General features: G+C 51.3%; 3 protein-coding genes across 3 annotated transcripts; 2 read left to right on the top strand and 1 right to left on the bottom strand.

The window, feature by feature from the left end:
• Nucleotides 1-7162: 7162 nt before the first annotated feature.
• Nucleotides 7163-12523, top strand: LOC134419147 (NAD(P)(+)--arginine ADP-ribosyltransferase 2-like). Its single transcript, XM_063158143.1, has 3 exons — nt 7163-7374; nt 10573-11345; nt 11763-12523. Exons 1-3 carry the CDS (start codon nt 7163-7165, stop codon nt 11846-11848), a joined length of 1071 nt encoding a protein of 356 aa, XP_063014213.1. The 3' UTR covers nt 11849-12523.
• Nucleotides 12524-14975: 2452 nt separating this feature from the next.
• On the top strand, nt 14976-16260 carry LOC134419215 (NAD(P)(+)--arginine ADP-ribosyltransferase 2-like). Its single transcript, XM_063158273.1, has 2 exons — nt 14976-15923; nt 16175-16260. The coding sequence occupies exons 1-2, from the start codon at nt 15026-15028 to the stop codon at nt 16258-16260; spliced, it is 984 nt and encodes a 327-aa protein (XP_063014343.1). The 5' UTR covers nt 14976-15025.
• An 878-nt stretch (nt 16261-17138) lies between these two features.
• On the bottom strand, nt 17139-22322 carry LOC134428681 (erythroblast NAD(P)(+)--arginine ADP-ribosyltransferase-like). Its single transcript, XM_063175570.1, is given in 4 exon segments — nt 17139-19709; nt 20651-21187; nt 21190-21446; nt 22149-22322. Coding segments are annotated over 4 exon segments (942 nt in total). The 5' UTR covers nt 22211-22322; the 3' UTR covers nt 17139-19623.
• Nucleotides 22323-27352: the final 5030 nt, after the last annotated feature.

Raw genomic sequence — 27352 nt, forward strand, 5'->3', positions numbered from 1 at the left:
TCATGCCCATGGAGCCATATGGAAGGGAAAATGTCAATTAACAATATAGGAATCTCCCCTTAAATATAAACAAGAATTATTATCCCTCCTTGATATCATCCAGCTGTCCAAAGAATTAGTTGTACTACAATCCAGGGCACACTAGCTTGGGGGTTGAAAAACCTCTGTGGGCAATAGACTTGCATTAAACCTGCATGAGAGGTTCTGCAACAAAGCATCCTGGTGTTAATTCTTGATAAAGGAATTTCACTGCCAGAGGTGAGGCCTGGATAGAGTTGAGCAGATTGAAAATTGGCTGCTTATCCAAAAGCCCACAATAAAGAGGGAGGCTGGATGTGTAGGTGAGAGGTAACTCCCAATAAGCAGATCAGGCTCTCCCTAGCAGATGCTGCAATTTGTGAAGGAGAAAAGCGCCAGCAAATCTCTGGGGAATCAATACCATGGGGATTGGTCCGTGGCCTCAGATCCTCAGTGTCTGTTGAAAAAAATTGTCAGGTCTGTTACAGAGCAATGCCTGATATGGTTTCAAAAGAACCCTTTGAATTCAAAACCATCACCTCCAGGCATCACCAAAAGAGGAAACACTCCTGGGGATAACTGGCAAATGGCTTTTCTGAGCTACCATGCCAAGATGGGCTCAGACATCTCCTGGTGTTGGTGGATCCTTTTTTGGGGGTCCAGGACTTCTCCTGCAACACCAACAAGGCCAGGGAAGCCACCCACGCACACCCCCAAGAGATCATCCCCAGGCTTAAGATGCCTGCAGGGATGTCATCTGATACGGGGCCCCAAATGGTATCTGAGGTGTGGCAGCAACTCAGTGAGCAGTGGGGACTGGGTGGAACTGGAGGAACATGAGACTGTGGGATTAGGGTAATAGGGCGTGAGCAACAAAAGAATAGAAAGTTTCCTTTAAAGACGTGGGATTGAGCTTAAAATCAATGTGGAAAAGCAAGAAAAGGCGGTAGAAGTGTGGATACAGAGGATGAACATGGATGGAATCCATGGAGCAACAGGTAAAGGAACTCCAATGAGGGTCTTTTGCAAGTTCTTGAGTACAGAAGGAGCAGCGCCTGCAAAAAGCAGAAGTTGCAGGAATGGTCATATGGCATATTGGGGCACTCAGTTAAGATCACACCCAGAATCCCCTTTGGGTGACCCTCCAGTACCATAAAAGGACTTTCCAAAAAGAGGCAGAACCATGCAAATTATTTCCAGAGAAAGTGATGCATCTGCATTAGCTAAGATATCCCTTCCAAGGAATATTTATAAAAGTGGTGGATAAATACCCTATGGCAAAGTCCCACCTGATGTTCAGGACCAGGAGAGATCTGCTGTGAGTCCAAGCTGATCAAGAATTCTGGCTTTCTGATACCTGCAGTTCCATCAGGGAGTTCACTCCAGCCAATTTTGGATTCAGGGGCTTTAGGACAATGGGGTTGTATTGAGGGGGGGACATGGAACTGGGATTGCAGGGTGGGGCCATGGAAGGCTCCAGGGGGATGTTGTGGGGGCAGGGAGTGACCTCTGGATTTGGGTTGGGGTACTGGGGTGACACCAACAGGATCAAGGGACTGGGAGTGGAACTGGGGTCTGGGAGGGGGCTGTGGAGGACAGTGGGGGCTGAGGGAGTGGCTTTAGGGATTTAGTTGGGGTTTGTAAATAGCCCACTGTCACAAGTGGGTTGCAGAGGATTGGGAGTAGGATTGAGAACCAGGGGAGCACTGGGGGGAAAATGGAAGGGTAAACACAGGACTGGGATTGGCACAGGGGAGTGGTGGGGCACTGGGGGACACTGGGGAAATCAGAGATTGCTCCCAGGGTTTGGGCTCGGGAAGTGCAGAGGGGCAGGAGTGACACTAAGGGGGAAGGGACATAGGACTGGGAGTGGGGTTGTGGGGCTAGTGGGCACAGGAATGACACTGGTGTGCTCACAGCAGTGGGGTCCAGAGGGGGCTTTCCTGGCCATATCTCCCACTCCCCTTCCCCATTGCCTGAGGCATTTGGAAGGCACACTTCCCAATCCATCTACTGAATGTTCCCCTTGCTATGCACCCCGCCCTTCTGTAACACTGACACATGACCAGTAAAATGAGCTTTAACTTCACCCTGGGCAGGGAAATCATTATTCATAAGCCTTTTATTTCTTTGTTCTTCTTCTTGAAATTCAGGAATTTGGCAGGACCTTGTCTGAGCAGAATGTCAATGAAGAACATTTTCTGAAACTGACAGCTTCTCCAGTCACTTCCTTCTCTACAAGTCCCAGGCCTTATCAACCACCAGATTCACACAATCTATTTGTAAAGAAACATTCCTCTTATTCCTTTCTAGGTTGAATTAATTAGGATGTGGAAATAGAGTTTGTTGGGTTTAAATCGTGAATATGTGGGAATTCACAGGATTTGGGAGAGAATGCAAATTAATGAATAGGCAAAGAAGTATGGGGCAGTTATTGAAATGTTGGGGGGTGGGGAGTAGGTAGGATTTTTTTTTGTCTTCTCTTCCTCTTTTTTTCCTTAATTCCACCCAGGCAAAATGGCAGTGGTGGCCTTGGTAGCTTTGATTGCCTCTTTTCTCTGGACGCCATTGTGCCTTTGTGATTGTGGAGACCACAGTGACCTTCCTTACCTCATGTGTCAGACAATCCTGGTGGCCACTGCCAGGGTTGTAGTGGCCAAGAGGAGCCCTCTGAGGTGGGAGGGAGACCTGGGGATGCTCCCACCTGGGGGGAAAAAGAGGGGGATGAGTGGTCCATGGAGGTGAGGGGGTTGATGAGGGTCAGAGAGGGGTCAGGGATTAAAGGGGTACAGGAGGGGCCATGAGGGGCTGTGATCTCTCCTGGTGATGCACAACAGAAGGGACTTTGCCAGGTAGAATCTATCAGTCCTAATTATACATATTCGTTCAAATGGGCTCCTTAGCTAATACAAAACCAGCACATTTCCCGTAAATAATTGACATGGCTCTGACTCTTTTGGGAAATAATTTTTATTGTCCTGGAGGGTCATAAAAATGGGGGTTTTGGGGGTAATTTTCACTGAGTGCTGCAATATCTCAGATGACCTTGCCTCAAACTTTTGCTTTGGGCAGGTGGTGCTCCTTCCGTGTTTCAGAATTTGTCAAAAACCCCACTGCAGTTGCCTTTATCTCTTTCTGCACTGCTTCCAGCCACTTTTATTGTCCTGTGTAAATACTTTTACAGCCTTTTATCATTTTTGCCAGTCAGACTTTAAGCTCTACCCAGCACCTTCAGTATGTGGGGAAAAGCCACACTATGAAAAGCCAAATGCTCACAATATAGTCTTGAAACTTGATTGGAATAAAGGGACAAAGTTTCCACAGCCATATCCCCCGTGGGGTTTCTCTCTCCAGGTTTCGAAGGGTGCAGCCTCCTTTTATCCCAAACTCCTGACTGCACGTTGCCTTCATCCTTTCCACGTTGGCTGAGGTACCAGGAAGTTGCAGCATTCCGAAACCGCCTCCCCCTCATCCCCCTTGAAGCTGTCATTTTCTCCCAAAGTTCAGAAGTTCAGGCTATCTGGGATATGGAACAGACATTTTGGGGGACAATTTGTTTTATTAGACAAATGTTCAGGACTTCAAACTCTCTGGTCAAACCATCAGTGTTCTGTGACAAACCACATGTGTTCTTGTGTAGAGATAGCAAGACCCATTTTGAAGACACTGACAACAATTTCTCCTAAAGATCCTGAACCCTCTGGGTCATTTTTCAAAGACATCACCACCCATCTTTCCTATAAAATCCTTCCCTGTGATGATGGTGTTTCCCTGGCACAGGTTGTCCAGAGTAGGGGGCAGTGACATCAGCCCTGCTTAAGAATTATCCTTAAGAATTATCCCCTTTTTGCTTTATATTATGGGATTGTTTTGAATAAATTATTTAGTGGAATTGTTTTGATAGCATTATTTAATAGGATTGCATTGCATAATGACCTTGCTGGGCACAATGGTCACAATGGCTGAGGAAGCCTTGGGGCTGCAGGAGTCTTGGTGATCATGGTGGCCATGTGTAAGTGTCTGTCCAAAGTTTCCATCATCTGCCTCATGATCGTCATGAAAGGGACAGAGATTGGGACCACCAAAGAAAAAGGACTCTTCTCTGAAATTCTGGTCTTGTTGGACATAGTTGCTTGCCAAGACCCTGAGGCCTTAGCACAGCCTCTGGCATTGCTGAGCTATTGTTCACAGGTGTGTTTGCTGTATGCTACACTAAGCCCGGTGAAAGGAAAGAAAAGGGGCACGCTGCCCTTTTTGCAACAATGGCCCTGGAATTTCCCCACCTCGGCTTGGCTGGACTTCTCCTGAGGTAGTTTTGTTTTGGTGGTGCCCACAGAAGACCCCTCACCTGTTTTGCAACCATCGTGACAGAGGGACTGAGATGGAAGAAGCCTCTCCATCAAGGACTGAGACATGAAACCCTGATGTGAAAAAGCCCCCTCACCCCCCCCCTTCCAAGGACTGGGACCAAAACCCCTAACCCAGGGGAGGTGTGTGGGGGGAGGCAAGCTGACCAAAGCGAGATGGGTGTTGCAGGTGTGAACGGTGGACCAAGAAGACAGTGGACAGAACTCTGGTAGGCAGAGGGGTTTGCAGGTGGTGCACAGTCTGTAACAGGGGAGAGGACGCCTCGCTCTGCAAGGGTTGCGATTCAAATTTCCCGCAAACTGCACACGCCTTGGTGAAAAGCATTTCCCCGCACTCTTTTGAGGCTTCTGTCTCCAGCATTTCGCAGAAGATCTCTCAGTGCAAAAGGGGGAAACTGTTTTGTTGTGTTTGTGTGTATCTGGGCTGTCTGGGAAGGAGGGGGCTAATTGAAGAAATTAAGCAAGGACCTCCCAAGCAGATTAGTCCCTTCACCTACCCAGGGAAGTGAGGGTTTACACATCAAGAGCTGTGTGATTGTGTAACTCAAGTGAGTACTTTCCCTGCCATAGTTTTGGTTCCCTCACAAAGGAACAGATTTATTTTGTGTGTGTGTGTGTACATACACTCTCTGGGAAGGAAGAGACACTTCTGGAGTAACTAAATAGGGCTTCCCAGACAGATTCTAGTCTCTTCACCCACCCAGGGAAAAGTTAGGCAAAGGGAAAACACAGCCAAGGATTGCGTACCTTAAGCTTATCCTTCCCCTGTCGTCGTTCTAATCCCTTCACAAAATGAGTGAAAAGTTCAGTGCAAAGGTAAAAGCTGAATTTTATTCTTTGCTTGCTAAACATAATGTACAACCATCACCCGGCGGAGGAATTTGGGCAGAAAACAATTGGTTTAATTTAGAAAATGTTATTGACAGAATATGTTCTCTGCAACATGAATCAAAACTCAAACTGGGCAAAAATAAAGCCATCTTCTGCTCAGTTTTGGGAGCCTGCCTCACAGCAGCAATAGAAAATTGCTTTAAGCAAAGAAGTCAGGAAATGGTAATAATAGACTCCCTTCAAAACCTAGTTGAAATTCTGCAAAATCAATTAAATGAAAATAAAAATGAGATCTACATGTTGCAAGCTGCTCTTAGGGAGGAACGCCTTAAAAATATACATAGTGCCAACTCCTCTACTGAGGCAGAAGTAAACACCTCACCTTAAACAAATCTATGCCCATAAGAAACTTGAAGTGGTGAAACAAATCTATCCCTATAAGGAACCTCAAGTGGTTAAAAATTGTGGGGAATACTGCTGTCCTCATTTGAGAACTTTTATTAAAACCGAACATAATATATTAATGATGAGGACCTTGACCCACATATCGCAACTAAACAAACACCATTCAGTGCTACCAAATTAGCTAAACTGAAAAAAGGGTCCGGGCGCCTCCCACAAGAATCAGAGACAGAATATGTTTTCTGAATGTCTCTCACTGGTGGGGATCAAATTAAATTAACCGAACAGGAGGCCAGTGGATACTGGGGACATGGAGTCCTCTTAACAACAGGAGATAAGCGTGACTCGTGGTCCCTGACTCAGCACACGTCTTTTTGGGCCGGGGGAATTAATCCTTTAGAAAGAGGAGACCCCCTGGCAATTGTTGGCACCACTGATCAGCTTTTGGAAAGCGTACACAAAGCCACCTGCCTGCAAATGATTCATGAAAAGAAATTAATTCCTGGTTTCAAAACTCCAATGCAATTACCTGTGAAGCCAGAACTAATGACCCCTTTAATTAGTGGGCTTCCAGAAGCACTAAAACCTACAGCAATCACTCTACAGAAAACCATAATGGCTTTAGGCCCTGTAGAAAGATTGGAGAGATTCCTCAAGAACTCCACTGACCAAGCTGGATCTACTGATTCTGGCTTGACACCATACTCTCCTTCACAGTCCACAGCTTCTCAAACTGATTCACCAGTCAGCAGCTCTAAGGTCTGGACATGGGGAGAGGTTGTGGTGGATCTAATTAATTATTGTAGGCAATATGGACCTGTAAAACCTCAGAGGAGAAACCAGAAAAAACAAAAGGTGTTCAGTTTACGGGGACTCCTCACACTGAAAATGCGGAGAAGGGAAAACAAATATCTAATGGCCAGCATTGGTGGTTGTTGGGGGTGAAAAAGGGAGTCCCCAAAGACATGATGGATGGTTTGCCTCTTGATAAATTGCAGAAAATAAGAAATAACTGGTACTATAAAAAACCAAACCCCTCAGCTCAGCACAGTGCACCTCTCCCTTCTCAAAACCCAACACACACCCCCTCCAACACACTAATTACATCCCAGCCTCTCCCATGAAACAGAGACAACAGGCCAAAATTAACCCTATCCCAGCTTCTCTCCCAGAAACTGGGCAGTGAAACCCTAGCAACGTCTGTCTCACAAAACACTGGCAGGGAGTCAGAATTAACACTCTCAGGACTCCTTTCTCAGAACCTAAGTAACATAATGGTTCCCCAGCCTGTCCCCCAAACACAAACAGTGAACCAAAACCTACAGGGTTTTTGAGAAACTAATATCTCCACCACTTACAGGTGGGTGAAGGGGTGGAGCTAGGGTTTATTTTAAAATGCTCACAAAAAGTAAATCAGGAGATTTATTAATCATAGCTATAACAGGCCCCAAAAATGTTCTAGGAACCTTTTTAATCAATACTGGAGCTGGTGTGGTCAGAAGGTCCAGTTCGGTCAATTTACATCAACATCGCTGAGCAAAGAGATGGCCCAGAAGTACGGAACAGGCACCATATTCGAGGTTCAGATGTGTCATGATGTGGACATCCAGGCTTTTTCCTTCTATCTGAGCAACCGAGAGGTGCTGATCCCGCCATATGAAACCTTTGAGGTCGTCAAAGTCACCCTGAATGGGAAGAGCGCATGGATCAGTCTCCGCTACACTGGAACGTTCAGCAAATACAACTGCACGTGGCTGTGAGGTGATAGCACAGAAGATGGCCAGGGGACACCAACTGTGGCCTTAGAGACACCCATGATATGGCCCGGGGAGGCATGGGGACAGGGGCAACCACTGTTTCTGGGCGCAACAAGGGCACCCACAGCTAGGTACAGAGACTCCCAGTGCTGGGAACACCCAATATGGGGACAGGAGACAAACATGACAGGGCACAGGGGGTGAGGACACACAGTACTGGCTGTGGGGACACTTGCTGAGACTGTGGGGACATAGACACCCGCCAGGTGCTGGAAACCAGGGACCAGTGTTGGGAAAACCAGGTCAGGGGACACCCATTGTGGGCACGGGGGCAAGAATGTCCATGACAGGGCACGGGGAGGAGGGAGCCCCACATCTGGGACGGGACAGGGACAGGAACACCCCTGCCAGGCTAGGACAGAGACTGGGCCCTGCCCATACCAAAACTGTCCCTCTCCACCAAGTGCAATGCTGTGGAGACAGGCCCTGTGTGCTGCACGTGGGTGGGGTGGGACCCCACATGGTGCTCCCTGAACCCCTGTCACCCACCCCCAAGGCACTCCCTGCCTACCCATCACCCCTGTCACCTGTAAGGCCACCCTGACCCTGCTGATGCCCCTGGCCCTTGTACCCCCATATGCCCCCTCACACCCTGTCACCTTATGGCTCCCATCTCTCTTGCCACCCCTAATCCCCAATTCTGGGCATTCCTGACCCCCTCACTCCCAATGTGGCACATGGTCTCCCATTATGCCCCGCTTTTTCCCCCAGGTGGGAACGTCTCCAGGCAGCCTTGTCACCTCTGAGGATTCCTCCTGGCCACCACGGCCCTGGCAGGGGCCACCTGGATTCTCTGAGCCACGAGGCCACCAAGGTCACTGAGGTCACTGTGGTCCCTGTGGCAACCCTGGCTGCCACAATCATCAAGACTCCCTGTAACAAGGCTGCGACAGCCACTGTGACCACTGCGCACACCAATGTCATTGTGCAAAGCAATTCTATTAAATAGGTCAATCAAAACAATCCAATTAAGTAAATCTGAAAAAGCCAGCAAAAATTTAAAATTCCTAAACAGGGCTTGATGTCACTGTGTTCGTTCCCACACCAACATCTCTTTCTCTCAACCTTGAGGAGGACGTTTGAAGAGCATCCCCTTCCCGAGGGAGGAACCTCACACACATTTCATTTCCAGTAGGAACAGGGCAGAAGAATCTCTGTCTGAGAGGGGACTGAACCTTCTCAGGGTCAGCTGATAGATGGCCAGGCCCAGCTCTGGTGGTTTACCCTCAGTTGTCAATTTGGGGTTGGTGATATGGACTGATTTTAGCCCAATTCAACACCCAAATCAGTACAAGACGCCTCTCAACACAGCCCGCAAGGCCACAAATGGAGCATAGTCTCTTGGCCACATTCCAGGCAGAGCATCTGGCCGCATTCTGCACTTTAGAGGGACCTTAAAGCATAGAAACTGGGAGGCTCAAGAGGGCAAAGGCATGTCCTGTCGCTGGGGAGGGACAGTCCCCAGTGCCAGTCCAGGCTGGGGTGGACCTGCTGGAGCAGCTGTGGAGAAGGACCTGGGGGTGCTGGTGGGTGACCAGTAAAGCTGGCCATGTGGCCTAGGACCAGGAGGGATCCAGGAGGTATCAGGAAGAGCAGGGTCAGGAGGTGAAGGGTTGATCATGCCCCTCTGCCCTTCACAGTGAGGAACATCGGAAGTGCTGTGTCCAGCTCTGCCCAGTGCCATGTCCAGTTCTGCCCAGTGCTGTGTCCAGCTCTACCCAGTGCCATATCCAGTTCTGCCCAGTGCGGTGTCCAGCTCTGCTCAGGGCCGTGTCCAGTTCTGCCCAGTGCCATGTCCAGCTCTGCTCAGTGCCATGTCCAACTCTGCCCAGTGCCCTTTCCCATTCTGGGCTCTTGAGGACAGGAAAGACCTGGAGATCCTGGATGGCAGCATGGATGATGAGAGGACTGGAGCATTTATGTCACAACGTTACAAATAACAGAGAAAATTGAAATTTTCCCTTCCCCTGAAGGTGCTGGACAGAGTCTGAAGACAAACTGACAGAAATGATAAAAGGAACGAGAGGTGCACACACAGGATGAAAATCACAGCTAGAACCCGTTGAGAAACGGATAAAGGGAACCCCAGTGGGGTTTTGGCAAGCTCTGTAACAGAAAAAACCAGCACCTGTGCAACGAAGTCGTTCCAGGAAATGTTCTTTGATATCAAAGTATTTGGTGAAAATGACCTCCAGAAGCCCCATTTTTATTATTCTCCAGCGCAATAAAAGGACTTGGAGGAGGAGGTGGATCAATGGAAATTATTTACGGGAAAAGTCTGTTTCTGTATTAGATAAGGAACACATTTTCATGAATATTTATAATTATGGTGAATAAATACCCCATGGCAAAGTCCCCCCTGACCTACAGGACCAGGAGAGATCTGCTGCAAGTCTGAGCTGATAAATAATTCCGGCTTCTGCTATCTCCAGTTTCATCTGGGAATTCACTCCGGCTGATTTCGGTATTGGGGACTGGGGGACCCTTGTGGGGTGAAAATGGGACTGTGGGATTGGGGTTGGGGGGCACTGGAGGTGTCATGGTACAGGGACTGGGGTGCTGGGGTGGTCCAGGGGCAGCGATAGGGGACACAGGACCATGGGAGTGGCAGTGGGGTACTGGGGGACACTGGGCACACTTCGGGGCGCATAAGACTGGATCAGTGTCCAGGGGTCACCAGGGTGGTCATGGGACTGGCAGCGGGATTGGGGTATGGGATGGGGACAAGGGGGACACTGGAGGACCTTGGGTCAGGATCCCAGGGGCATGGGGTCACTGGGAGGGGTACAAGGGACTGGGAAAGGGATTGGGGTAACAGAGGAGCTGGGAAACACCAGGAGGGGAGAGACAGAATGATGAGTGTGGGATTGAGAGTCTGGGGGACACTGGAGCATCCAGGAGTGACCCCAGGATTTGGGATCAGGTTCTAGGGGTCTCCTGGCCAGGGCTGCTCTCCTCCCCTGGCTGACCCCACTTTTCCACACCAGCTCCTCCCCAAAGAAGCCTCCCCATGTCCTGCCATGTCCCTCAGAGTCCCCTCTGTCCCATTAGTGTCTTCTCAGCATCCCCTGGTGTCCCCCACTGTCCTCCTTGTGTCACACAGTCTGTCCTCTGTGTGTTCCCTGTGTGTCCCCCAGAGTCGCACACTGGTCCCTGTGGACTGTCTTCTCCATGGCCCCCCTGGCGCTGACCCTGGCACTGCTGGCAATAATTGCGGCCACTGCGGCCATCACAATTGTGCCCCTGGACATTGTCCCAAAGGAAAATTCTGACTCGGAAAACTGTCGATCTAATGGTAAAAAAAAGTTGTCAGAACTCAAGCACTTTGATTTCCTCAATAATAACACATTTGAAAAGGTCTGGACAAATGCCACGGCCGAGTGGCAGAAACGAGGCTTCGATTCATCCACTCTGACCAAAGACCAGGCCATCGCCCTCTTAGTGTACACAATGAAGTCCGTGTATAGTGACTTCAATAAAGCTGTGCACACAGCTGGAAACTCCAGCCAGGAACACCAGGACAACTTCTACTTCAAAACGCTGGATTTCCTGCTGACCCAGGCCCTCCAGAAGCTGAGAAACCCTAATGAGTGTCTGAATGTGTCCCGGGGGGTGAAGAATGTCCAGTTCGATGTGAAACTTGGTGATAAAGTCCGCTTTGGTGAATTCACTTCATTGTCGCTGGACAAAACGGTGGCCCAGGGTTATGGGACAGACACAATGTTTGAGGTGCACACGTGCCACGGCGTGGACATCCAGAAGTTCTCCTTCAATCAAAGCGAGAAGGAGGTGCTGATCCCACCCTTCGAGACCTTTGAGGTTACCAAAGTCACTAGGGAAGGGAAGAAGGTGCAGATTGAGCTTCGCTCCACTGGGAACAGCAGCAATGACAACTGCGGGCCGCAGCGAGGTGATATCATGGGAACAACCTGGGAGGATGGGGGCACTCAGTGACGGTTGGGGAAAAGGGCACACAGTGCTGGGGACACCCATGGCCCAGAGGGGACAGGGACACCCACTATGGGTGGGAGGCAGGACACCCAGAACTGGGGACAAGGACAGGGACAGCCACTGCTGGGCACAGGGGATGAGGATATCCATTGCCAGGTGAGGGGAAGAGGGACAACCAGTGCAGGGAATGCCCACAGGGTTTGGGGGACAAGGGCTCCAACGGTTGAGCACAGGGGAAAGGGACCTCATTATGGCCCACTCTGATCCCACATCCTCACGGTCCCCCCATCACCCCTGTCCCTCCCCTTATGGCCCTCCTGACCCACCTGACTCATTCACACCATGATCCCCCTGACCCCTCTCTTTGCCCCCACAGGTGGGAGCCTCCCCAGGAACTCCCCTCACCTTGGGGGTCTTCTCCTGGCTACCGTGGCCATGGCAGTGGCCGTTGGAACCCTCTAAGGCATGAGGCCAACAACGTCCCTGTGATCTTGGGGTCCACTGTGGCCACCCTGATCACGAAGGCCACCTGGACCCCCAGAGGCCACCAAGGCTACTGAGACCATTATGGGCGTTATGGTCACTTTGGCCACTGTGACCGCTGTGGCCATTATTGCCACTGTGGCCACCATGGTCACTGTAACAAGGCGTCCATCCAGGGGAAGACCCTCCGAGAGTTGTCCAGCGAGGGAGTGATGCCAGGATAGCAGGACCAGCATGAGGGGGGGTGCCTCACCTGATGCATCAATAAATTGCCACTTGCTCATCTCCTGTATAAGAAATGTATCAAAAACTTGATCCTTGCTTGCCTAGCATATCAAATGTTTATCAGAAATTTTATCCTTCCTTGTCTGATGTATCAAAACTTTATGAAAATTTGCTGCTGGCTCACCTGATGTATCTGCTACAGCTCCTTTTAATCCCTTTCCTGCAGAGCGCCTCATTTCCTAAAATAAAGCAGTTCCTGGAGTTTTTGTTAGAGGGAACTTAAAGCATTATTTTTCAAATTTTGATCTACAAAGCGGTATGGAAAAGTTTCATTTCTTTTTTCTCTTTTCACTGCAGCCCCTCAGAAAGGACCTGGAGGGGCTGGAGCGTGTGTCCAGGGAAGGGATGGACTTGGGGAAGGGTGTGGAGCACCAGGAAGGGCTGAGGGAGCTGGTGGGGGCTGCTCAGTGCAATTAAAAAAGGATGAATGATCAGTTCGGGGTCAGTTCCAAAGTTCCTGATTTGTGGTAACATTTCAGAAGAAGCATTCGGAGAAAAAAAAAGAAAAACAGAATGAAGAAAGATGAAAAGTAAAATGGAGAAAAGGGGAGAGAGGCAGCACCACCCATTTATCGATGAAAAAAACCTGATGTTTCGCTCAGGAAATTCTTTTTACTTTCAAATCAGGGATTTTCTTTCTTTACCCGCTCATCTCCTGGAGTTGTGGTTCGGGAATCCTCCACCGAAGGGCAGCAGCGAGGATGAGAAATCAGTGGCACTGCGCATACGCCGCCCGCAGCTGCAGTTCTGGGTGCCAACAGCAGGTGGCAGCACAAACTGCTGGCGCTACTGAGCGCCCGCCCCATCCTGATCCTGGGGGCTCTGCAATGGTTTGGGGTGGAGTGACCTTAAAGCCCGTCCTGTGCCAGCCCTGCCATGGGCCAGGACATCTTCCCCTGGGCCAGGCTACTCCAGACACCGCCCAACCTGGCCTTGGACACAGCCAGGGATGGGGCGGCCACAGTTTCTCTGGGCAGCCTGTGCCAGGGCATCACCACCGCCACAGGGAAGGGTTTTAATAGGAAAGATGGGTGACGATGTCTTTGAAAAATGACTCAGAGGGTTGGGGATCTTTAGGAGAAATTGTTGTCAGTGTTTTCAAAATGGTTCTTGACATCTCTGCATGAGAAGACATGAAGTTTATCACAGAACCCTTGTGGTTTGACCAGAAAGTTTGAAGTCCTGAACATTCAGGAAATAAAAGAAATGGGTCCCCACACGTCGTCATCTTGTTGCAAAAGTTCCCATACCTTCTCGGTGATTTGCCATGGACAGTTCCTCACAGCACTGACTCCTTCACAGCACAGCCAACAAACTCCAGCTCTCTCTTCACCCAGCTAACCCACTCTTTTACAGCACTCATCCTTATTAGACACAGCTGTGGCCTGTTATGGGCACGCCCATTCCTAATCTTTAATAATTAGTGCAGCTGCAACTCCTCAGGGGTGAGATTACCTTCTGCTCTATCTTTATTTTCTTACATTCTATCCCTCCACACCCAAACAGTCTATTCCGCTCTGTCCCTTTATTTGAATAAAGTCTCAAGACTGCTTTTTGAACACTTGGCTTTTCACAGAGTGGCTTTTCCTCACATGGTGGATAGAGCATAAATTTTGACAGGAACAAATGGTAAAAGAATGTAAAAGTATTTACACAGGACAATAAATGTGGCTCAAAGCAGTGGAGAAAGAGATAAAGGGAACTCCAGTGGGGTTTTTGACAAGTTCTGTAACATAGAAGGATCAGCACCTTGTGAAAGTTAAAGTTTGAGGCAAGGTCATGTGGGGTATTGGGGCAGTCAATGACAGCGACCTCCTGATCACTTTTTAGAAACTCTCAAAGACAAGAGGATTTCTGGAGAGAGGTGGAGCCATGCAAATTATTTCTTGAGAAAGTGCTATTAGATAAGAAACCCATTTTAATGAATATTTATAATTTTGCTGGAGAAATTCCTTGTGGCAAAGTCCCCTAGAGCTGCAGGACCAGGAGAGATCTACTGTGAGTCCCAAGCTGATAAAGAATTACGACTTTCTGACACCTCCAGTTCCACCAAGGAGTTCACTCCGTCTGATTTTGGTATTGGGGCTGGGGGGACTCAGGGGGACACATGGATGAGTGAGAGGGGACCATGGCATCAGGACTGGGAGGAACAGGGGATACTGGAGGGACCCTGGGGGAGAATGTGACGTGGGTTTGGAATCCTGCGGAAGCTGGGGGACATTGGGGGATATGGGACTGGGGTTATCTGAGCTCTGGGGGGCAACAGGAGGGAACTGGTGGTGTGAGTGGGGCCATGGGAGGCTGGAGGACACTGCAGGGGGCAGGGAGTGATCCTGGGATTTGGGTTGGGGTCCTGGGATGCATCATTTCCAATAACTCAAAAGGGGACACCAGACAGAGAGTGGGATTGGGGTCTGGGGGGGCAAGAGCGACACTGGGGGTCAGGGAGTGACCCTAGACATGGATTGGGTCTTGGGGGGGCTGAGGGACCCCAGGGGAATGACACAAAACTATGGAAGAGGGTTTGGGGTCCCTGGGGGGACTGGAGGAGGTTTGGGGTCCCTGGGGGGACTGGAGGACACTGGGGCATCCAAGAGTGACCCCAGGATTTGGGATCAGGGTCCCATAACATCTCCAGGGGTCTCCTGGAAAAGCCTTCCTCCCCTTCCTAGGTTCCCCCCACTCTCTCTCCCCAGCCCCAAGGAAACCTCCCCATATCCCCCTATGTCCCTCAGAGTCCCCTCTGTCCTATCAGTGTCTTCACAGAGCCCCTGGTGTCCCCCAGTGTCCTCCTTGTGTCACACAGTCTGTCCTCTGTGTCCCCTCTATGTCCCACAGTGTCCCCACTGGTCCCTGTGGCCTCTCTTCTCCATGCCCTCCCTGGCTCACACGCTGGCACTGCTGGCAATGACCGTGGCCACTGCGGCCATCACAATGGTGGCCCTGGACATGGCCCAGAACTCCTTTGATGACCAGTACCTCAACTGTGGCCCTGCCATGACTGAGGCCTTGCTGACCCTCAACATTTCCGAGTTCCAGGAGAACAAGAAGTTTTCCCAGGCCTGGGTGAAGGCCACGGCCGAGTGGCAGAAGCGAGGCTTCTCTTCATCCCCTCTGTCTCCAGCCCAGGCCATCGCCCTCATGGCCTACAAAATGAAGGACGTGTATAGGGAGTTCAATGAAGCCGTGCGCACAGCTGGACGCTCCTGCCAGGAATACCGGTACAACTTCCACTTCAAAACGCTGCATTTCCTGCTAACCCAGGCCCTCCAGAGGCTGAGATGCCCTAATAAATGTCTGGATGTGTTCCGTGGGGTGAGGACAGTCCAGTTCAATGTGACACCTGGTGAGAAAGTCCTCCTCAGTCAATTCACTTTTTCGTCGCTGGACAAAACGGTGGCCCAGGGTTATGGGAACGTCACAATGTTTGAGGTGCACACATGCCACGGTGCCGACATCCAGAAATTTTCCTTCAATCAAAGTGAGAAGGAGGTGCTGATCCCACCCTTCAAGACCTTTGTGGTCACCAAAGTCACCAGGGAAGGGAAGAAGGTGCATATTGAGCTTCGCTCCACCAGGAACTCCAGCAACTACAACTGCGAGTGGCTGCGAGGTGACATCATGGGAACAACCTGGGGAGATGTGGACACTCAGTCAGGGTTGGGGACAAGGACATGCGGTGCTGGGGACACCCATGGCCCAGAGGGGACAGGGACACCCACTGGGGTTGGGAGACAGGAACCCAGAGCTGGGGACAAGTTCAGGGACAGCATTGTTTGGACACAGGGGTTGGGGACACCCAGTGCCAGGTGAGGGGGCCAGGGATATCCAGTGTTGGGGATGGGGACAAGGTACATGGTACATGGCTGGGTAGTGGCGAAATGGACCTTGTTATGGCCCTCTCTGACACCACACCCTCAGGGTCCCCCACCACCTCTGTCCCTCCTGCCATGGCCCTCCTGATGCCCCCCTGACCCTCCCACCCCATGATCTCCCTGACCCCTCTCTTTGTCCCCACAGGTGGGAGCCTCCCCAGGAACTCCCCCCACCTTGGGGGTCTTCTCCTGGCCACCGTGGCCATGGCAGTGGCCATTGGAACCCTCTAAGCCACGAGGTCAGAAAGGTCACTGTGGTCTTGGGGGCCACTGTGGTCACCATGGTCACAAAGACCACCAGGACCCCCAGAGAAATGAGGACACCAAGGCTACTGAGGCCATTATGACCACTATGGTCACTTTGTCGACTGTGACCACTGTGGCAGTTATTGCCACTGTGGCCACCATGGTCACTCTAACAAGGTGTCCATCCAGGGAAAGACTCTCTGAGAGCTGCCCAGCGAGGGATCAATGCCAGGGCAGCAGGACCAGCATGAGGGGGGCTGCCTCGCCTGATGCATCAATAAATTGCCGCTTGCTCATCTGTATAAGAAATGTATCAAAATCTTGATCCTTGCTCGCCTGGTGTATGAAATGTTTATCAGAAATTTGATCCTTGCTTGCCTGGTGTATTAAAATTTTAAGAAAATTTGCTGCTGGGTCTCCTGATGTATCTGCTCCGTCCTCTTTTTAATCCCTTTCCTGCAGAGCGCCTCATTTCCTAAAATAGAGCTGTTCCTGGAGTTTTTGTTAGAGGGAGCTCAAAGCTTTATTTTTCAAATTTTGATTTACGAAGAGGTGCTGGAGAAATGTTCCTCCCTTTTTTCTGAAATGGGAAATGTTTCGCTTTTTCACATCAGATTCTCAGAATGGACCTGGAGGATCTGGAGCCTGTCCAAGGAAGGGATAGAGCACCAGGAAGGGTCTAGAGCACCAGGAAGGGCTGAGAAAGCTGGTGGGAGCTGCTCAGTGCAATTGAAAAAGGATGAATAATTAGTTTGGAACCTGTTCCAAAGTTTCTGATTTGTGATAACACTTCAGAAGAAGCATTGGGAGGAAACAAATAAAAACAAACAAAATGAAGAAGGATGAAAAATAAAATAGAGAAATGGGGACAGAGGTAACACAATCCATTTATTGCTGAGAAAAACCTTGATGTTTCGCTCAGGAAATTCTTTTTTCTTTCAAATCAGGGGTTTTTGTTCTGTACTTGCTCATCTCCTGGAACTGGCCATGCAGTTGTAGTTTGGAAAATGTCCACGGGAGAGCAGCAGCGAGCGCGGGAAATCAGCGACCCTGCGCTGCTCCCAGCTGCAGTTCCAGGTGCCAACAGCCGGTGGCAGCACGAGCTGCTGGTGCTGCTGAGCGCCCGCCCCGCCCCATCTCGGCCCCAGGGGCTCTGCAATGGTTTGAGATGGAGGGACCCTGGTGTATTGACCCCACTCTTTCCAACATCCCCAGATCCCTCCTGGCCCCAGGCCACATGGCCAGCTGCACTGGTCACCCACCAGCATCCTCAGGTCCTTCTCCACAGGTGCTCCTGCAGGTCCCACCCAGCCTGGAGTGGCACTGGGGACTGTCCCTACCCAGGGGTAGGATCTGCCCTTGCCTTCTTGAACCTCCCAATTTCCAGCCTTTAAGGCCCTCTGAACTGGAGGCTGTGACAGGATGCTCTGTCTGGAATGCGGCCAAGGGACAATGCCCCATTTGTGGCTGTCAGGGCTGCATTGAGAGAGGTCTGGTGCTGATTTTGGTGCTGAATTGGGCTAAAACCAGCCCAAATCACCAACCCGGAATTGATAACTAAGGCTGAAGCACCAGAGCTGGGCCTGGCCATCCATCAGCTGACTGTGGAAGTGTGTAGTCCCCTCTCTGACAGAGATTCTTCTCCCCTCTTCCTGCTTAAAATGGAATTTGTGTGACATTCCTCCCTCGGGAAGGGGATGGTCCCAAAGGATCCTCCTCAAGGCAGAGAGAGAGACATTCCCATAAGTGCTGGTGTGGGGACTTACATTGAGCCTTGCCTAGGAATTGTCAGATTTTTGCTTGCTTTATCAGAATTCTTTAATGGCATTGTTTTGATTGAATATTTTAATAGAATTTCTTTGCAAAATTATATTGGTAGCCACGGTGGCTGTGGTAGCCTTACGGCTGAGAGATTCTAGATGATCATGGTGGCCACAGTGGCCTTGGTGGTTATAGTGACCATGGAGGCCAGAGTGGCAGTGGTGGCCACAGTGCCACAGTGATAATGACCACAGTGACCTCATGGTGGCAATAGTGGCCAAGGTGGCCATAGTGGCAGTGGTGGCCTTGGTAGCCTTGGTGGTGTTGTTCCTCTAGGGGCCCTGGTAGCACTGGTGATCAGGGTGGCCACAGTGACCTTGGTGATCATGGTGGCCACGGTTGCCTCAGTGACCACAGTGACCTTGGAGCCCGTGGTGGTTTCATGGCTCAGAGGATCCCAGTGGCTACTGCCAGGGCTGTGGTGGCCAGGAGGAGTCCTCCAAGTTGGAAGGAAGCCCTGGGGATGCTCTCACACATCTAAACTATGATCAATAACTTATCGCCCTCTATCACAAATCCTATTCTGAACCCTAGTTGCTAATGTCCTCATCTTAACCTGAGTGGGCAGCCAACCAGTAGAACACCCATTCATCATTATCAGACAACAGCCTCATTCACCTACTTCACAATCTTTCTAGTTTTATTCCCCTGTGTGGCTGCCCTAGTAAACAACTCTAACAATTTATAAAAACATTGGTCTTGTAAGCCAAAGATTGCAGAATAAACCCCTTCCTAGAGTAACCCTAATGTTACCCCACTACTTCAGGAAGAAAGGACTCAAACCTTCTTCTCCAATTCCCAAAGCTGGCATTTTAAGCCAAACTACATCCTGACCCCTCCGCTAAACAGCCCAATTGCCCCTCGAGATAACCCACACACAAGCTCCCAGCACCACAAACAAAGTCAACAAAAACCCTCACCCCACAATTAAAAACAATCCCACCCCTCTGAATAAACAGAGCCACCCCACTAAAATCCAACCAAATACACAACAGACACCCATTATTCACTGTCCTTTTGTCCACTAATAGTCCTAACACATCCCCAATAGCAAGCCCCACCACAACAACCAAACCTATCCAAAAACTGAAACCAACAACCCCACAACCAGCCCAAGCTTCAGGATAACAACACTGAATAAACCAACACAACCAACATCCCCCCTCAATAAACCATAACAAGCACCGAAGATACCAAAGAAACCCCCAAATTCACTAATTAACACCCCCCTGCAACAGCCACTACAACCAACCCTAACACCCCATAATAAGGACATGGACTAGACACAACCGCCAACCCCCCTAAAACAAAACATGGTGGCCAGAGTGTCTGTGGTGGCCTCAGTGCCACGGTGACAATGGTGGCCACAGTGACCTCATGGCGGCAACAGTTGCCAAGGTGGCCAGAGTGGCAGTGGTGGCCTTGGTAGCCTTGGTGGTCTCGTTTCTCTAGGGGCCATGGTGGTGTTGGTGATCGGGGCGGCCACAGTGACCACAGTGTCCTTGGATGCCGTGGTGGTCGCAAGGCTCAGAGGATTCCGGTGGCCCCTGCCAGGGCTGTGGTGGCCAGGATGAGTCCTCCAAAGTGGAAGGGAGCGCTGGGCGTGCTGCCACCTGGGGAACAAAGAGAGGGACATCAGGGGGATCATGGGGGAGTGAGGCAGTGGGGGAGGACCATAATGGGGGATTAGGGGTGACAGGAGAGATGGGGGCCATGAGGTGACATGTGACAAGCTACCGGCACCAGGGAGGTCAGGGGAGTCATGGTGGGCTTAGGGATGACAGGGGTAGGGGAAGTCAGGGGATGCTGTGGCTGGTGACAGGGGGTGTCAGGGTGTTGTAGTGTATTTTCTTTATCTGTCATGTTCACTGTTTAATTTCTGGTCTTGTAATCCCTCTGTATTTTCCTCCCCCTGTCTTCAGAGTGACATAAACTTGCTTTTTCATCATTATTCAGTTTAGTTAAGTACCTAGCAAAAACTAACAGTAAGTTTAGGACTGTCTTTTGTCCTTGGGTGTGTGTGGCAGCCATCTCGACATCTTCATCCCCTTTGGTGGGGAGGCACAGGATCAGAATGGGGTCATCCCTGTCTCTGTTTCTCTCCCTGTTATCTCCTGGCTGGGGTTTCCCTGTCCCCTCCTTGATGTGGGTATCCCCATCCTGGTGCCCTGTCATGGGTGTTCCTGTCCCTGTGTCCACAATGGGTGTCCCCAGACTTGGTGTCCCCAGCATGGGGTGTTCCTGTCCTCAAACTCTCAGTGAGTGTCCCCACCCCCTGTGCCCTGTCATGGGTGGCCTCTGTCCACAGTGGGACTCCCCAGCACTGGGTGTCAGAGTCCCCCCACTCCCTGTGAGTGTTCCCAGCACTGGGTGTCACAGTCCCCCCATCCCCTGTGAGTGTCTCCAGCACTGGGTATCCCTGTCCTTGTTCCCAGCAGTGGGTGCTCCTATTCCCACAAACACAGTGTCCCTGTCCCCCATGCCCAGTCAGTGTCATTGTCCCTGTGCCTTCTTATGGGCCACAGTGGGTGTCCCCATTGCCCCAGGCTGTCACCTGTGGTGTCGCCGTTCACCCACTCGCAGTTGTATTTGCTGGTGAGATTTTTGGTGCGCAGATGAATCCTCGTCCTGTCTACTTCCTGCCAGACTTCAGTGACCTCGAAGGTCTCAAAGGGTGAGATCAGCACCTTCTTCTCGTCAGGATACTTGGAGAATTGCTTGATTCCCACCCCGTTGCACGTGTGCACCTGGAACACTGTGGCATTCCCAAATATCTTGTCTGTTGTTTCACTCTCTGACGCCGACATGAATTGACCGAAACGGATGATGTCACCAGGCTTTCCCTTGAACTGGTACCTGCTCACCCCCCAGTATATGACATGACACTGTGGTCCTCGAATGACCCTCAGTGTCGTCCAGGCCTGGGTCAGCAGGAAATGCAGTGTTTTGAAGTGGAAGTTGTCCCGGTATTCCTGGCGGGAGCGCCCCGCCACACGCACGGCTGCGTTGAACTCTCTGTAGAGGTCATCCATTGTGAAGGCCATGATGGCGATGGCCTGGGCTGGAGATGACAAAGGGGACGGGGGGACCCCCGACTCTGCCACTCCGCTGTGGCCTTAGTCCAGGCCTGGGCAAAGAGAGGGTTCTTCTGCAACTCGGAGCTGTTGAGGGCCGGCAAATTTGCATTCATGGCAGGGACACAGTCCTTGTACTGGTCATCGAAGGAGTCTGGGGCCATGTCCAGGGTCACCACTTCAACAGCTGTGGTGGCCATGGCCATTGCCAGCAGTGCCAGGGTCTGAGCCAGGACAGCCATAGAGTGGAGAGGCCACAGGGACCAGGGTGGAACACTGGAGGACACAGAGGGGACACAGAGGGGACATGAGGAAGGTTCATCAGTGAGGGACTGGGGAGGGCAGTGGGGTCAGCCCCAGGAGAAGGGAGGCACTCCTGGCCAGTAGACCCCTGGACATGTCTGGGGTCCCTGATCCCAAATTCTGGGGTTACTTATGCCTCCCCAATGTCCCCCAGACCCAGGAACCCCAATCCCAATCCTACAGTTCTGTGTCCTCCTGCCCCCCCCTCAGCCCAATCCTACTCCCATGACTACAAGTCCCTTCAGCCCCGGCAGGATCCTGACCCAAATCCTGGGGTCACTTCCTCAGACCCCCAGCGTTCCCCTCGGCTGGTGCCCAGACCCCAATCCCACTCCCATTTCCCAATTTCTTCAGTGTCACCCCAGAACATCAACCCAAATCCAGGCATCACTCCCTGCCCCCACAGTGTCTCCCAGCTCCCCCATGACCCCAATCCCTCTCCCACCATCCCGTGTCCCCCCTCATTTTCCCCCAGAGCCCCCCATTACCCCAATCCCAGACCTGTTACTCCCTCAGTGTCCCCCCATGTGCGCTATCCCAATCCCACAGTCCCACGTCCCCCCCAAGTGTCCTCAGGTGTCCCCTCAGCCCCTGATACCAAAATCAGCCAGAGTGAACTCCCTGATGGAACTGCAGGTATCAGAAAGCTGGAATTCTTGGTCAGCTCAGACTCACAGTGGATCTCTCCTGTTCCTGCAGGTCACGGAGGACTTTGCCACAGGGTCTTCAGCCACCATAATTGCAAATGTTCGTTAAAATGTGTCCCTCACCAAGTACAGAAACAGCAACTTTCCTAGCAATAATTTGCATGGCTCCACCTCTTTCCTGAATTCCTTTTATGGCGCTGGAGAGTCCTAAAAATGAGTTTTCTCAGTGTGGTTTTCACTGAGTGCCCCAATATGCCAGATGATCTCATCTTGATCTTTAACTTTGGGCAGGCACTGCTGCTCCTTCTGTGTTACAGAATTTGCCAAAACCCCTTCATTGTAGTGCCCTTTATCTCTTTCTCCCCATTATAACATTCTCCACATTATAAGATGAGGTTCCTTTGCTCATCTGTGTACACACTTTTACATCCTTTTTTTTTTGCTACTTCTTCTTTAAGCCCTATGCAGCACTTTCAGGAGAACTCAAGCTTTCTATTCTCTCTCTTATTGCTCAGTCCCCATGACCCCAATCCCACAGTTCCATGTTCCTCCAGTTCTTCCCAGTCCCACTCCCCACTGCTCACTGAGTTGGTGTCACACCTCAGACACCAATTGGGGTTCCCTATCAGATGACGTCCCTGTAGGCACCTTGAGCCTGGGCATGATCTCTTGGGGGAGTGTCTGGGTGACTTTCCTGGCCTTGCTGGTGTGGCACGAGAAGTTTTCGACCCCAAAATAGGGATGCACCAACACCAGGAGATACCTGAGCCCATCTTGGCGTGGTAGCTCAGAAAATCCATTTGCCAGTTATCCCCAGGAGTGTTTCCTCTTTCAGTGATGCCTGGAGGTGATATTTTTGAATTCAAAGGTACTTCTCATGCAGCATTAATGCAAGTCTATTTCCCACAGGGATTTTTCAATCCCCAAGATGGTGTACCCCATATTGTATTACGGCCACTTCTTTGGGAAGCTCAGCTCAGCTCAGTCACCCAGGCATTCCCCCAAGAGATCACCCCCAGGCTCAAGGTGCCTACAGGGATGTCTATTGAGGGATTTTTGCAGGAAAATGGACACTGTCCCCAAGCCAGCCTTTATGGGTCTGAGTAGAATTTCACAGCGTCTCCGATAGCTCAAAAACAGGAAGAGCCTCCTCAGGAGAAAAACAAGTCCAGGATGTTAGGCACGCTAAGAAGACGGAGCAAAAAAACCACAGCAGAGTGCACGAAGGCAAAACAATAAACCACAGTGAGATCCATGAAGAAAGACTAACCAATCAGCTGAAGGCTTGAGACGCGTGCACAAATTGGCTGAACCAATCATGGATTAGCTTGAGGCGCGTGAACAGTAGAACAAAGCATAAATACAGTTTGTTCTTGTATATATATTTGACTTCACTTGATCATATTGATCATGGCGCGATGTCCCATTGCTGATCCTCTGCTGATGTCATCTAATAGAGGACCCCAACTGGTATCTGAGTTGTGACTGCAACTCAGTGAGCAGTGGGGATGGGACTGGGGGCAAGGGGGAACATGGGATGGTGGGATTGGGGTCGTGGAGGGTGAGCAATAAGAGAGAGAATAGAAAGTTTTAGATGCCTTAATGGTGCTGGATAGAGCTCAAAGATGAATGGGCAAAAACCAAAAAAGGATGTAGAAGTGTGGACATAGCAGGGCAAAGGTTGCTGGAACCTGTGGAGAAACAGATAAAGGGAACTCCACTGAGGGGTTTTTTGGCAAGTTCTGTAACACAGAAGGAGCAGCGCCTGCCCAAAGCAAAATTTTGAGGCAAGGTGATCTGGGATATTGGGGCACTCAGTGATAACCACACTGAGAAAACCCCTTTTTTATGATTCTCCAGCACAATAAAAATTCTTTCCTAGAAGAGGCAGAGCCATGCAGACTATTTACGGGAAAAATGCTGGTTTCTATATTAGATAAAGGACACAATTTCCGGTATATTTGTAATTACGATGGATACATACTCCATGGTAAGGTCCTCCCTGACCTGCAGGACCAGGAAAGCTCCCCTGTGAGTCCAACTGGGAAAGAATTCCGGCTTTCTGATACCTCCGGTTCCATCAGGGAGCTTCACTCCGGCTGGATTTGGTATCAGGGACTGGGGACCCTTGGGGAGGAACATGGGACTGAGGGATTGGGGTCTGGTGTGGCCCTGGGGGTGTCACAGGACAGGGACTGGGGTCCCTGGGGCTGTCCATGGGCCAGTGATGGGAGACACAGGACCATGGGAGTGGCAGTGGGGTACTGGGAGACACTTGGGGGGCACACGGGACTGGATCAGGGTCTAGAGGTCACCACGGTGGTCAAGGGACTGAGAGTGAGTTTTAGGTAAGGGGAGAAGGGGACACGGACAGGTGGGACCCATTGGGGACCCCAAACCTTGGGCCAGGGTCCTGGGGTACATGGGGTCACTGGGAGGGGTACAAGGGATTGGGAGAGGGATTGGGGTAATGGAGGCACTGGGAAAGACCGGGAGGGGAGGCCACACAGTGCTATAGGAGTGGAACTGGGAGTCTGTGGGGTCACTGGGGTTACTGGGGAGAGCATCAGGAAGTGACCCCAGGATTTGAGTCAGGGTCCTGCAGGGAGGCTGACAAGACACCTTGAGGAGGGATATAGGACTGTGGGAGTGGGATTGGGAGCTGGGGGGTCTGGGGGGCACTGGGCCATCCAGGAGTGACCCCAGGATTTGGGATCAGGTTTCAAAAAATGTGCAGGGGTCTCCTGGCCAGGGCTGCCCTCCACTCTCCCTGGGCTGATCCCACCGTCACTCCCCAGCCACTCACCAAGGAAGCCACCCCATGTCCCTCAGAGTCCCCTCTCTCTGTCCCATCAGTGTCCCCTCAGCATCCCCTGGTGTCTCCCAGTGTCCTCCTTGTGTCATACAGTCTGTATTTTGTGTCCCCTCAATTTCCCGCAGTGTCCCACACTGGTGCCTGTGGCCTCTCTTCTCCATGCCCCCGCTGGCTCACACCCTGGCACTGCTGGCAATGGCCATGGCCACTGCAGACATGGCTGAGTACAGGGGAAATGGGCCTTGTTATGGCCCCCTCTGACACTACACTCTCAGGGCCCCACACCATCTCTGTCCCTCCCGCCATGGCCCTCCTGATGTCCCCCTGACCCTCTCATCCCATCATCCCCCTGACCCCTGTCTTTGTCCCCATAGGTGGGAGCCTCCCTAGGAACTCCCCCCACCTTGGGGGGCTTCTCCTGGCCACCGTGGCCATGGCAGCTGCCATTGGAACCCTCTAAGCCACGAGGCCAGCAAGGTAACTGTGTTCTTGGAAATCACTGTGGAAAGCCACCAGGACGAAGGCCACCAGGACCCCCAGAGAAACAGAGGTCACCAAGACTACCGAGTACATTACGGCCATTATGATCTCTTTCTCCATTGAGATCACTGTGACTGATAATGTTACTTGGGTCATTTTGGCCACTTTGGTCATTATTGTCATTGTGGCCTCCATGGTCAATGTAGCAAGGCGTCGATCCAGGAAATGCCCCATCAAGAGGGAGCAATGACAGGGCAGCAGGCCCAGCATGAGGGGGCTGGAATATCCAGGGCAGTGCGGGACAGCACAGACAGCAGAGATTTGGCAGCACCTTGGGCCATTTGGGCACCTCCCGATAGAGGGGTTTGGGAGTGGCAATGCCACGGCCACCTCCTAGCACTCCTTGGCTGCCTTGCCTGATGTAGCATCAAATTGCTGCTTATTCACCTGCTGTATCAAAATGTATCAAAACCTTAATCCTTGCTCGCCCGGTGCATCACATATTTATCATAAATTTGATCCTTGCTTGCCTGGTGAATCAAAAGTTAACCAAAATTTGCTGCTGACTCACCTGATGTATCTGCTACCAGCTCTTTAAACGCCTCTCCTGCAGGGTGCCTCATTTCCTAAAATAAAGCAGTTCCTGGAATTTTCATTACAGCTTTATTTTTCAAAGCTTGATCTACGAAGAGGTGCTGGAGAAATGTTCCTCCCTTTTTCCTTGTTCACTGTAGTCCCTCAGAAAGAACCTGGAGGGGCTGGAGCATGCCCAGGGAAGGGATGGAGCTGCGGAAATGTGTGGAGCACCAGGAAGGGCTGAGGGAGCTGGTGGGGGCTGCTCAGTGCAATTAAAAAAGGATGAACGATCAGTTTGGGGTCAGTTCCAAAGTTCCTGATTTGTGGTAACACGTCAGAGGAAGCATTGGGAGAAAAAAAAAAAAAAAGAAAACAGAATGAAGAAAGATGAAAAATAAAATGGAGAAATGGGGACAGAGGCAGCACCACCCATTTATTGATGGAAAAAACCCTGATGTTTCACTCAGGAAACTCTTTTTCCTTTCAAATCAGGGATTTTCCCTCTTTACCCGCTCATCTCCTGGAGTTGTGGTTCGGGAATTGTCCACAGGAGGGCAGCAGCGAGTGCGGGAAATCAGCAGCACTGCGCATGCACCACTCCCACCTGCAGTTCTGGGTGCCAACAGCAGGCGGCAGCACGAGCTGCTGGCACTGCCGAGCGCCCGCCCCGCCCCATCCCAGCCCCGGGGGCTCTGCAATGGTTTGGGATGGAGCGACCTTAAAGCCCGTCCTGTGCCAGCCCTGCCATGGGCAGGGACACCTTCCCCTGGGCCAGGCTGCTCCAGGCCCTACCCAGTCTAGCCTTGGATACAGCCAGGGATGGGGCAGCCACAGCTTCTCTGGGCAGCCTGTGCCAGGGCATCACCACCATCACAGGGATAGATTCTTTCCCAATATCCCATCTTACTCTGCCCTGTGGCACTGGGGAGCCATTCTCCCTTGCCCTGCCCCTCCATGCCCTTGTCCAAAGTCTGTCCCCGGTTCTCCTGAAGCTCCTTTAGCCAGTGGAAGTGGCTTTGGTGTTTTCATGGATCCTTCTCCAGGCTGAACACCCCCAGCTGTCTCCACTGCAGAAGGGCTTCACCCCTCAAAGCACCTCTGTGTCCTCCTCTGGACTCACTTCAGCAGCTCCACATCTCCTCTGTGCTGTGGCCCAGGGCTGGCAGAGTGATCTGAGTGGGAATCTCTCAAGGGCTCAATGCCTGCCCCACTCCCACCCCAGAACAAACACCCCGCAGGGAGCACCCGAAAGGCTCTTGGACTCTGGACTTGGCCTCTGGCAGCGTCACTGGCCCAACAGCTGCTCCTGTCCCTGGCTGTAGCCCCAGTTCCTCCCCTGGCACCGTGGGCATGGGGCCAGC

Source organism: Melospiza melodia, chromosome 1 (genome assembly GCF_035770615.1).
Source record: "Melospiza melodia melodia isolate bMelMel2 chromosome 1, bMelMel2.pri, whole genome shotgun sequence".
NCBI lineage: Eukaryota > Metazoa > Chordata > Aves > Passeriformes > Passerellidae > Melospiza > Melospiza melodia.